At 41.8% G+C, this 13,141-nt stretch overlaps 1 protein-coding gene across 6 annotated transcripts in view; it reads right to left on the bottom strand.

Moving 5' to 3' along the window:
• NEK11 (NIMA related kinase 11) overlaps nt 1-13,141 on the bottom strand; it is a 279,485-nt gene that overhangs the window by 265,956 nt on the left and 388 nt on the right. For 5 of the 6 annotated variants that reach the window (XM_061167582.1, XM_061167584.1, XM_061167587.1 and 2 more), the window contains exon 2: nt 4,941-5,216. In XM_061167582.1, the coding sequence (XP_061023565.1) occupies nt 4,941-5,110 (170 nt within the window). In that variant the 5' untranslated portion in view covers nt 5,111-5,216. Of the gene's footprint in view, nt 1-4,940; nt 5,217-10,520; nt 10,666-13,141 lie in introns of all 6 variants that reach the window. The other variant, XM_061167583.1, reaches the window with a different exon arrangement.

Genomic DNA, 13,141 nt, shown 5'->3' with positions numbered 1-13,141 from the left:
AGTTCACAGAAACTGTTAACAATGACCTAGAGACCAGCTAAGGCTCATGGACTGTCAAGTAACTCCTTTAACACGGGTACCCAGGCAGTAGTCTGGCATGGGAAGGTACTACGCATGCATGTGCGCATGCATGCTGACGCTAAGTCGTGTCTGACTCTTTGTGACCCTATGGACTGCAGCCCATCAGGCTCCACTGTCCATGGGATTTTCCAGGCAAGAAAACTGGAGGAGTTGCCATTTTCTCCTCCAGGGGAATCTTCCCAACCCAGGGATCAAACCTGTATCTCCTGTATTCGAGGTAGATTCTTTACTGAGACACCTGTGAACCCAAAGATACCACACCCTCTGCTTATCATCTTAAAAAGTTAGGACTGTATCTGCAAAACATGAAGAAAGTCAGATCTACTCTTATCTGTTAAGGGAACAGCATTCATAACATTATAGAAATATTTTTAGGAGGTATTTTCTACCTATCTCTAAACCAATTTCCGGTTTATGACCTACTATGTAAAGCAGAATAAAAAACATAATCTAACGAAACTGCTTGGAGAATGGGCAGTGCTTGTTAATGTGGTTTGATCACAAACCAAAGGTACAACTTTCAACACTCCCGGGAAAGGATGCTAAAAATATGAGTTTAGTTTCCTACCTCTATGTGTGCATTAAAAACAGCAATCAATGGTGGGCTGCTGCCCTACACAGCTAAAAGGTCAGCATTCTGAGGACCAGTTTCTTTCAGACAGTCAGAGAGACAAGAAAGAATAGATGACAACAGAAGCATTATGATCTCAAGAAAGATTCTAGAAGTTTCTAAGATCACACACCTAGTATCAAATAGCTTTGCTTGGAGACTTTTCTCTCTTAAAAGCGGAATGTAAGGGCTTCCCTGATGGTCCAGTGGTTAAGAATTCACCTGCCAATGCAGGGGACATGGGTTTGATCCTAGTCCAGGAACATGCCACGTGCTGAGGAGCAACTAGAGCCTGTGTGCCACAACTAGTGAGCCCACACTCTAGAGCCTGCAAGCTGCAACTACTGAGGCCTGTATACCTAGAGTCCATGCTCCACAACAAGAGAAACCACCCCAATGAGAGATCAATGCACTGCAACAAAGAATAGCTTCTGCTCACCGCAACTAGAAAAAGCCTGCATGTAGCAACAGAGACCAAAGCCCAGCAACAAAGACACAGCCAGAGAGAAAGAAAGAAAGAGGAATGCAAAAGAAACGCTTCCACTTAGAGTTCCAGTAGCAGTAGAGCTTCCCTGGTGGCTCAGCTGGTAAAGAATCTGCCTGAAATGCAGGAGACCAGGTTTGATCCCTGGGTCAGGAAGATTCCTGGAGAAGGAAATGGCAACCCATTCCAGTATTCTTGCCTGGGAAATCCCAGGACAGAGGAGCCTGGTGGGCTACAGTCTATGGGGTCGCAAAGAGTTGGACACAACTAAGTGACTAACACTTTTTTTTCACTTCCAGTTGCAGTTACCAGGTGATGTCTAAGAAAAGTGAAGCTCAGATTAGGAACTTGTATAATCTTAATCTCAGTTAAGAACAAGACTGGCTTTACTTACTGATCTGTTCACCTCCAAGGCCTGTGGTCTTAACCGTGACACTGCACTGCCTTTCTTTGAGCATTCTAAGACTCCATGAGCAGCCATATTCACAATCCTTCGTGATTTCAGCAGCTCTAAAGTCAAACGTCTACAAAAGCAGGCAAGTAGTGGAAAGTGTAAGAGAGAGTAAGAAGGGGCAAGAATGTAGCTAATTGGAGAGGACTCTAGGATCTGCCTAAAGAAGGCCACTGCCTGCAGCTTCAGTCTGCACTGGCTACACAGGCAGCAGCATTAGCAAATATGATCAAATCTTCTAATTTTTTTCAAGAGAAGATGAAAAGCTCAACTTTAGGAGAGTTGTTAGGAGAGCTGCCCATTTTTAAATACTGGCAGCTAACTTAGAATTACTGGCAGCTAATTTTAAAAGAAACAATTCTACAGGCCAAACCAAATGTATCTGAAGTGATTATGACCAGTATACAATATGTTGTAGAGATTCTGATGATGAATGATTCCTGTCTGATTCTAGACTAGACCTTTCCTATTAAGTGATTTATCAATTACCCTCACTGTTGAATTCGTTCTACACATCCAGGCTTTCTTCAGCTCAAGTCATAACTCTTAAGTTCAGGTACTGCAAAGGTCACTAACAAATCACTTCCCACCCAATCATCCCCAGCCCACTCCTCTCTCCCAATCTCCTCTCTGCTTCCCTACACACTTACACACGTACACAGACCCATTATCACCTATTATCTCAAGTTTGAAATTTTCAAGTTTAGTCTTCATACAACTTTTTAGGCCTCCTGTTAACTCTAAAATTCTTCACATTTCTCATTAGTTGAAGAAACCAAAATTGTATACATTACTTTACACTGTGATTTTTATAACTCTTGGGTCAGATTTAGGTCTACTTTTAATGTCTCCATAAAGAGTCTCTAATAATTTTCATAAATTTATCATCCTGTTCTAAATGTCTTGGTTATTTCTAGTATTTAAGGTAAAAAATTATTTTTTGGAGTCATAAAGCATGTTCTAAGGACACCAGAAAAGTGCCAGCATTGTTCCCATTCTTCACATAGGAGTTCATCAAAAATTATTAAGTCTAGATACTTACTTTTAAAAATTCTGGACATAGAGACCATTTAAAAGGTTGATTTTTTAAAAAATAAAATAGTAGTATCAGTGTAACAATTACTTTTATAGATTTTATGGCATATTAAGAAGTAGAAGGAAGTGTATCACACTGATTCTAAACCAATGGGCAAAAGCTGGAATAATTCAGAGTAGCATCAAAACCTCTAAGATAGAGTAGATGGAAATTTGTTCTTCTCAAGATAAGGGCTAATTTCTCAGATCACTCTTCCTTCTCCTTTTTTTTCCTCTTGTGTTTCTGATGTACACATTTCTTATTTTCAGTTCCAACTAAGTTTTCACTGCAGCAAATGCAAACAACTTTAAGTTAAAAATGAAGATTCATCCTTATTTGTAAGAGATGTACTGTCCAATAGCATTAATAGGTTTTCTCTACCATGAAAGTTTACAGGGTTCAATTAAAAATCAAAAGGAAAAAAGTAACATGTGCATCAAAAATACAAGATAACTTGAGATGGGAACCTCTGTTTGGTTTAAATGTCTACTTTGAGGGCTGTATGACTGCAGACTATGAACAACTCCTCCATGGAAAAAAGTAAAAAAAAGTCAATGTCATATTTCCTTTACTTGTGGTTCAGCTGGTAAAGAATCCACCTGCAATGCAGGAGACCTGGGTTCGATCCCTGGGTTGGGAAGATGCCCTGAAGAAGAGAAACGCTACCCACTCCAGTATTCTGACCTGGAGAATTCCATGGACTAGTCCATGGGGTTGCAAAGAGTTGGACATGACTGAGTGACTTTCACTCACTTTCAGTACACTCTATTTACCTCAAATGTGAATTACCATCCATTTGCATTTCGTAACATTTCTACATTTTCTTCAGGATTGACTGGTTTGATCTCCTTGCTGTCCAAAAAACTCTCAAAAGTCTTCTCCAGCATCATAGTTGGAAAGCATCAATTCTTCAGTACTCAGCCTTCTCAGCCTTCTAAAAATGCAGTCTTTATAGACAATTTTTATTTTCTCATTCAAATCCCAATCAAGTTAAGTGGAAGCAAGGCTGTTACTGAAACTTTGGTATGCATAAAAATCTTATTTTCATATAATCTACCCCATACCAGACGACCTGACCTGTCTCTTGAGAAATCTGTATGTAGGTCAGAAAGCAACAGTTAGAACTGGACATGGAACAACAGACTGTTTCCAAATAGGAAAAGGAGTATGTCAAGGCTGTATATTGTCACCCTGCTATTTAACTTATATGCAGAGTACATCATGAGAAATGCTGCACTGGATGAAGCACAAGCTGGAATCAAGAATGCCAGGAGAAATATCAATAACCTCAGATATGCAGATGATACCACCCTTATGGCTGAAAGTGAAGAACTAAAGAGCCTCTTGATGAAAGTGAAAGAGGAGAGTGAAAAAGCTGGCTTAAAGCTCAACATTCAGAAAACTAAGATCATGGCATCTGGTCCCATCACTTCATGGCAAATAGAAGGGGAAACAGTGGAAACAGTTACTGACTATTTTCTGGGGCTCCAAAATCACTGCAGATGGTGACTGTAGCCAGGAAATTAAAAGACGCTTACTCCTTGGAAGGAAAGTGATGACCAACCTAGAAAGCACGTTAAAAAGCAGAGACATTACTTTGCCAACAAAGGTCTGTCTAGTCAAGGCTATGGTTTTTCCAGTAGTCATGTATGGATGTGAGAGTTGGACTATAAAGAAAGCTGAGCGCCGAAGAATTGATGGTTTTGAACTGTGGTGTTGGAGAAGACTCTTGAGACTTCAAGGAGATCCAACCAGTCCATCCTAAAGGAGATCGGTCCTGAGTGTTCACTGGAAGGACTGATGTTGAAGCTGGAACTCCAATACTTTGGCCACCTGATGCAAAGAACTGACTCCTTGGAAAAGGATGCTGGGAAAGATTGAAGGCAGGAGGAGAAGAGAACAATAGAAGAGGAGATGGTTGGATGGCATCACTGACTCAATGGACATGAGTTTGAGTAAACTCCAGTAGTTGGTGATGGACAGGGAGGCCTGGCATGCTGCAGTCCATGGGGTCGCAAAGAGTTGGACACGACTGAGCGACTGAACTGAACTGAACTGAACCCCACTGTATTATACTCACCAGCTGAAATGCCTTTAACAATCTCATCTGAAGACACCACTCAAGGCTTTTCTTACTAAATTCTTATTTTAATGCAAAGAGCAAAGTAAACAGTACTCCATAAGAGCTGTTCATACACAGCAGCCAACTCAAGATTTGCATGAAGTATTTTTTACTTACAATTCTTCTCCTTGTTTGGCTTTCTTGTCTGACACCAGATAGACGGTTCCAAAACTTCCACTGCCAAGTTTCTGTTGAAGCATGTATCTTCTTGCGATCAAGGGCTTTGGACATGTGGAAACAGCTATTGATCCACTCACACACTTAGCAGCCTCTTGGAACTTCAGCATTGCTCCAAACAAGAGAGAACTGTTCGTTTGTTTGCTTATAGAAACTCTGTCTCATTCAAGTCTCCTAGGAGATGGTCAAGTGCATCCAAGTAGTCCTGGTCAGTGCCTTAAAGAGGAAAGATCCAGAGGTCAGATCTAATAGGTGCTGAACTATTCCTAACAAAAAATGTAAGTTTCTGATAGTGATACTGATTCCTTGATTAGTGGATTGAATGACCCAAAGTTGGTTAACTTTAACTACTTGAGAAAATGTTAAAAAGTAGAGATACTGCAGATTCCAATATAAGACAGTCTTTCACAAAAACAGAGCCTTCCCTCAGATAGTTAAATTTGGCAGAAGTGAGTAACAGTCAAATTTCCCCAAAGTTCTGAGATGTATATATGTTTTCCAATCAACAATCTGTTTAAGACTTTATAAAAAACATCCAAATAAAAGAACTTTATAATTCCCTAAAATATACACATCTGCATCAAGTTTTATGTAATTCTTTCTTTCCACCTTATGTCTATTTTTCTTAACATGGGCCATTTTTAAAGTCTTTATTGAATTTGATACAATATTACTTCTGTTTATGTTTTCAGTTTTTTGGTACAAGGCATGCAGGATCTTAGCTACTGCAGCAAGGCTCAAACCTGCACCCCCTGCGCTGGAAGGAGAAGGTTTAACCACTGGACCACCTGGGAAGTCCCTTATGTCTGTTTTAACTAACAAATGCTGCTGCTGCTGCTGCTGCTAAGTCACTTCAGTCGTGTCCGACTCTGTGCGACCCCATAGACAGCAGCCCACTAGGCTCCCCGTTCCTGGGATTCTCCAGGCAAGAATACTGGAGTAGGTTGCCATTTCCTTCTCCAATGCATGAAAGTGAAAAGTGAAAGTGTGCCGGGCCTGCCGGCTAGATGAACAGGTCAAGGACGCAATCACCACAGCACCTGAGAAATAAAAGACTAGGAAAGATGGGGTTGAGAGGGACGGAGTCAGCTTGTGACTGATTCCGACGACTTTATTGAGGGGTAACATACATATATATACTAACAGGATTCACCAAATTTTAGATCAAAGACTTGCATACGTGCAGAACTGCAGACACCAGTTTTAGCTCAGGAGTTTTATCTTAACTCCAGCAGAGCATGGCACCAGGTTCTTACAATCAGGTAAAGACTACCTAGACATAAGCCATTCACAGGAGCCCGATAATCTTATCAGAGTCAGGAAGATGGGCAAATGGTGGCTGCAGCGATTTCCTTGAGGGAGGTGAGAAAGGCCAATTTGCACTTTAACAAATCAGGGGTGGCGGGACAGAGAGGGACCTTTTGATCTCTCTCAGGGCCGAGAAGGGGCCTGAGCAGTCAGGCCGGCTCCCCGCATCTCCCCCTTTTCTTTTGACTAATGGCCATTATATCTCCCTCAAAGGAAATGGCCGCGTTTGCAAACGGGAAAACATCAGCAATCTTTTATTTATCATCTCAGATATGCATTGACAAATGCAAGGGCCAAAACACAGCAATAACAATATGCATATAATGATAAAAATTATAGATTTCCACCAACCACTATGAAACCAGGCAGATATCTGACTCCAAATGCTGGAGTCAGGAAAATCCATAGCGGCTACTTGTTGTTTCATATCTTCTAAAGCATCAGAAACATTTGAGGAATAATCAGGAATATATACACAACACTCCATTTTTATTAAGGCACATGTTCCCCCTTGAGAGGCTGTTAGAATATCCAGAGCCATACGATTTTGTAGAATGGCTTTTCTCATCTGTTTTTGTTCTTCATTAAGAGCCTCTAAAGCTCTTCTAGTATCTGTCAAAGCTTGTTTTGTAAAATTGTTCAAAGCCTCTACCCTGAGCATAATATCAGTGGCTCCTAAAGAGGGCACGAAAATTGAGGCTAAATAATCATACCAATGAAAAACAGAGTGTGACCACCGGGCTTTAACATAAGGTAAATTAACAGGTTGACTAATTTTTTGCTTATGAATTCTCCCAGGGGCAAACACAAACCCTAGGGTACATCTCCCCACCCATCCTATAGGGAGCCAGGGCCAAAGGTTGTATCCACAAATCCATCGAGTGTTATTTGGGGCTACCCATCTTATACCAGGGCTATTTTCCCAATCTGTCCCTGGCCAAATAACAGACTTGTTGACAATAAATGTTACATCCATTACAGTCTTACATTTGTGGGTAGGCAATAGTCCCATATGTTTTATGTGATATCCTGGAAATTCTCGGCCTCCAAATGTTGGTACATGAGTCTTTTGCTCCCAGCAAATGTCAGCAGGGGTCAGTAGCTGTCCTTTTTCAGGGGTCATCCAGAAATATTCATCCCAAACTTGGTAGTAGTCACCCTCAAATCGATTAAAATCATTAGGAGAAGAAACAGATCTATTTTCGTAATATAAGTACGCATTAACACTCATGCATCTGCTGATTTGTCGGGAGAAGATTCCTCTGCTGTAAAGTCAGCGGACCTAATTGCTGATTCAGTAATCTCCTCCGTCTGGCGTACCAGCCTTTCCGGGAGCCAGCGCGGTGCTTCGGCATCCTGTGGAAAAACACATACATGACCCCTCCCCCAAATTAACACGGGATCTGGGCCATGCCAGTTATTATCCAGCGGGTCTTTCCACAAGACCATCGGCTTTCTGCTGGAAATCTGAGGGTCCCAAAATCTCTGCGCGGCTGAATGTCCTTCTTTATCTAAAATTAAAAATTTAAAATATATAAAGCGTGATTAAGGTAATTTCTGGGTAGAAGGGGGTAGAGCTCCCCCCTCTGTATTTTTTGAAGCTGTAGTTTCAAAGTTTGATTAGCACGTTCCACGATGCCTTGACCCTGTGGATTATAAGGAATGCCTGTTTTTAGGGTGATAGAAAAAGAGGAACAAAAATTTTTGAAGGCAGAGGAAACATAGCCGGGGCCATTATCAGTTTTTATAATCTTTGGCGTGCCTAAAATGGAAAAAGCATAAAGACAATGCGAGATAGAATGTTTTGCGGCTTCACCAGTCTGTAAGGATGCCACAATATATCCTGAAAAGGTGTCAATAGATACATGAACGTACTTTAAACGACCAAAGGAAGGGACATGAGTGACATCCATTTGCCAAAGATGATTCGGTAGAAGCCCGCGAGGATTAATACCAAGATGTGGAACTGGAAGAAACTTAGGGCAAACAGAACAAGATTTAATAATTTGTCGGGCAGTCTCTCGAGGAATTTGAAACTGTAAACGAAGAGTATTACTATTCTGGTGATGTAGCGCATGTGACTGCTGTGCTGCTTCCACCTGTGAAAGAAAAACTCTAGTGTGAGAATCAGCCATCTGATTTCCCATAGATAGAGGTCCAGGAAGCCCAGTGTGGGCACGTAAATGTCCAAAGAAGCAGGGTAAGGTGCGCTGTTGCAGCAGAGACTGAATTGAATGTAACAAATTTTGAATGTTAGAATTCACAGTAGAAATAAAGGGAACAGTTTCTATATATTGCAAAGCATGAGCAATGTATTTGCTATCAGTAAACAAATTAAAAGACTGTGAGGAATATCGTGAACATACTTTATGGACGGCTGAAAGTTCTACTTCTTGAGCCGATGGATAGTTCGTCTGCCAGGAGAAAGGGGTATCATTAACCACAAAGGCAGCAGTTCCGTTGGAGGATCCATCAGTAAAGATCGTAAGAGCATCTTGAATAGGAACATTAGAAACATTCTTTGGAAAAATAAATGAATGCTGGCTGGCAAAATGCAAAAGTTTATCAGAAGGTAAATGATTAATAATTTGACCTGTAAAGGAGGAAAAGGCCAAAGCCCATGAGTCATTAAACTGAAAAAGCCATTCCTGCTGTTCTTTGGTATAGGGCACATAAATGTAAGCAGGATCGGCTCCCAACATTTCTCTGGAAAGACGCCTTCCTTTGGCAACGAGGAGGCTAATGAAATCAAAAAAAGGAGTAAGAACTTTTGAAGGCGATACAGGTAAATTGATCCACTGTAAGGGAGCATTTTGATATAACACTGCCATCGGGGTATGTTTAGAGGGAAACACATATAGTCCCCACGGTTGAGAAAAATCACAGTAGGTAGCAAAATGCTGACAGAGGGCCTTTTCAATTAGGGCCAGAGCAGCTCGCCCTTCATTGTTTAATATTTTAGGGGAAGAAGGGTCAGTTGTTGATTGAGGTCTCTAAATTGTCTTTCCTGCATTAGCATGTCAAAAGTAACCTGCAGCCCATTGCGGCGGTTACGGTCTTCAATGATGTTACAGACCTCGCCGTATTCTTGAGCGCCACAAGAGATAATCACCTCCTGAGAGACAGGCTCGCGCAACTGCCTTCCAATCATTAGGAGGCAAGTATTGAGATGAAAGACTTTCAGTTATGGCTGGAGAAAACGGCGCAGTAGGCCCGTATTGGGCGCAATCTTGTTTCAGTTGTTTAAGTTGTTTAAAAGGTAGAGGCTCATGATACCTCCAATGATTAGCATCTTGAAAAACAGGGAAAATCATAGAATATCCCTCAAGATTTTCACCCTGTTCTCGGGCTGTTTTCACAGCCATTTGTAATGGTGAAAGTACTGGCCTTTTTAGGCTAGATGGAACGTATACTGGCGCTGTTGGAATCAAAGGCGCTTCTGCGAGAGGAGGGGGAGGGAGCGGGATGGGCGGCGGCAGCGGGTCAGGATCTAAACCGGCTATAATGGATGGCGTTTTAGAATGCAACGGCTTAGTTGTATTTATGGGCGATAAGTCTAGTTGTTCCATTCTCTGAGATATGGATGTTAGCATCTCTCTAAGTTCAGAAAAAGGGGAACCTTGGTCTTTATTCTTTTGTTGAGTTACTATAAAGGCATCCCATCCTTCTTTGTCATGCTCAAAAGCCTGCTCTTTTAAATCGTCTTCCTCATCAGGAGAAAGTTCCGAATCTGAGTCTTGTTCCAGAGCAGTAGTCTCATTATCATTTTTTCTGGAACCTGAAACAATTGGGGAGTCATATATGTGCTCCGCTACCCGTGGCGGGGCACCTGAACACTTGGGTGTTATAAGTTTCAAGGCTGTTTCAAATTTCCTACTCTCGTGTTCTGGGTTTAAGCAATCTCTTATTAGAGTCCATAGAGAATAAGCATCAAGAGGAACTTTGTCTGGTCCACAGAGGGTATAAACTGTTTGAATTTCTTCTCCCACCTTTACCCAAGTTTCAAGGCTAATAGTTCCTTCCTCTGGGAACCAAGGACAAGTTTCCTCCACAAAGACAAGAAATCTTTCTAATTTCTGTTTAGACACAGAAATTCCTCTAGCTTTTAGCATAGTTTTTAACATAGAAACAAAGAACTGCCTACTATTACTTTGCCCCATAATTTTTACTCTCAACTATATACCCTCTCCACCCACAGTTTTCCAACGATACCTGAATAGGTGAGGCTTTCTCCCGGGATCACTTTCAATATTTTTGGGTGGCTGTGCGGTGGGATCCGCCCACGTCCCTCGTTCTGGCGCCACTTGCCGGGCCTGCCGGCTAGATGAACAGGTCAAGGACGCAATCACCACAGCACCTGAGAAATAAAAGACTAGGAAAGATGGGGTTGAGAGGGACGGAGTCAGCTTGTGACTGATTCCGACGACTTTATTGAGGGGTAACATACATATATATACTAACAGGATTCACCAAATTTTAGATCAAAGACTTGCATACGTGCAGAACTGCAGACACCAGTTTTAGCTCAGGAGTTTTATCTTAACTCCAGCAGAGCATGGCACCAGGTTCTTACAATCAGGTAAAGACTACCTAGACATAAGCCATTCACAGGAGCCCGATAATCTTATCAGAGTCAGGAAGATGGGCAAATGGTGGCTGCAGCGATTTCCTTGAGGGAGGTGAGAAAGGCCAATTTGCACTTTAACAAATCAGGGGTGGCGGGACAGAGAGGGACCTTTTGATCTCTCTCAGGGCCGAGAAGGGGCCTGAGCAGTCAGGCCGGCTCCCCGCAAAAGTGAAGTCACTCAGTCGTGCCGGACTCTTCCCGGCCCCATGGGCTGCAGCCTACCAGGCTCCTCTGTCCATGGGATTTTCCAGGCAAGAGTGCTGGAGTGGGTTGCCATTGCATTCCCCGAACAAATGGTGAGTTAGGATTAAACCACAAATTAGCATGATGCTGGTTTCTTTTGATTTTTTTTTCCTGTAGATTTTAAACCAGGATATTTGCATTTGTTATCATAGATGTGAAGAGCGATACGGATTTGAAATGAATTTTCTCCCATCCCAAGCAAATTCTGATCCAGTTTCTGAAGTCTTTTTTATTATACACACTGTGTACAGAATAATCTCCCTGGATTGAAAACAAGAAGTTTCACAAATGCAGTTCAAATCTAAAATTGTATTTTTATTAACTGAATATAAATTTGTTATAGGTAAAGCTGTAATTCCTCAAGAAACTATATATGCATAGAAGAATTACGAAAAGCAGGACTGTTTCATATGAGTATGTACATGGTAAAATCACTTTTATTTCATCAAAATGAAAAATGTTTTGCTAATAATTATGAAAAATGAGCTTTATTTTAAATTGCTAAGAAAGCATGATTTTAAATTAAACACTCGGCCTTAGAGTCAGATCAGTCCATATTCAACAATTCCAAAGCTATAAAACAAAAACCTTTTGTGCATAATGAGAAAACAAAATGTTACCTGTGTAGTTTGAGGTGTATGGCCAATGGGCTTTATCATGGTGGTGGCCAATTACAAACATCCTTGGAATCGAACATAAACAAGGAAATGTCTGTTTATACCACTTCCTTTCATGAAATAATGTATTAATCAGTTAAGTTTTTCCTAATGCCAGTGAGAAGGAAAACTAGTAGCCAGCGAAGGATGGAAAGAAGGAAGCAAAGAAGGCAGAGAGAGAGGGAAGGAGGAGGCAAATCACCTAAGTCGCTAGGTGATCATGACAATACTAAAACACATTGGACTCGAACTTCAGAGCTGGGGCCCATACCTTGAAATCCCTATATTATGTGGGATTATCAAGATCACAGAAAGTCACCAGCCCAGGTTGGATGCATGAGACAAATGCTCGGCCTGGTGCACTGGGAAGACCCAGAGGAATGGGGTGGAGAGGAGGGAGGTGGGAGGGGGGATCAGGATGGGGAATACATGTAACTCCATGGCTGATTCATGTCAATGTATGACAAAACCCACTTCAATATTGTAAAGTAATTAGCCTCCAACTAATAAAAATAAATGAAAAAAAAAAAGAAAAGAAAAAAAAAGATCACAGAAAATATTAGTGAAATCTACTGATGAAAAAACAACTGCAGAACAGGACTCCCAATGTATCTTTGTTTGCTTCTGATCCCACAGAAGTGATGCTTTCTGGCCAAATGAAGCTGTTAAGAAAAGTTCATGGACTCACAACTTTTTCAACTGAAAAGAGCCTTTCAGTAATCCTCCTTATCGGAGAGATGAGATAAAGGTCCCGGCCTAGGGAAGGTCAGAATAGTTCTGAGGAAGTCCAATTTCCCAGGAACTCTCATTTGTAAATGAGCATTTAAGCCCAGCAGTGTCTCGGCGATGCGGCCAGGGCTACAGATGACTTCCAGACTAAGCTCCCTCCAGCCCAGCCTCTCAGTCACAATCCGCCGCCCCCTCCCCAGGCCCACCTTGGGCCGCTGATTTCATCAGTCTCCTCTGTGCGACTGGACAGCCACCTGAGAATTGGTCAGTGTCCCCTTCACCCCACCTTACAGAGGCCATGAAGGAACCTGAGTGCAAGGAGCACACCTTTCTGTGTCCTCGGCGACTGGCACAGCGTAGGTGCTCAGTGAACTCTGTCAGAGCAGATAAATGTCCAGCAAACCAGCTGCTACCCAAAGTGTGTTTGGTGGGATAAGAGAGATAAGAGTCTGAAAGCTGCACATTGACTCTTGGGGGTGGAACTGTGTGGCTGGCAGTTATATCAATCTCGGCTCAGTAACAAGAATGGAGAAGAAGCATATCTGACACCAGATTCTGCTAAAGTAGGAATCTAACCT

The sequence above is a fragment of the Dama dama genome, chromosome 19, assembly GCF_033118175.1.
Source record: "Dama dama isolate Ldn47 chromosome 19, ASM3311817v1, whole genome shotgun sequence".
Lineage (NCBI taxonomy): Eukaryota > Metazoa > Chordata > Mammalia > Artiodactyla > Cervidae > Dama > Dama dama.
Note: the sequence above shows the minus strand (reverse complement) of the source record. Positions and strands in the feature narration are given on the sequence as shown.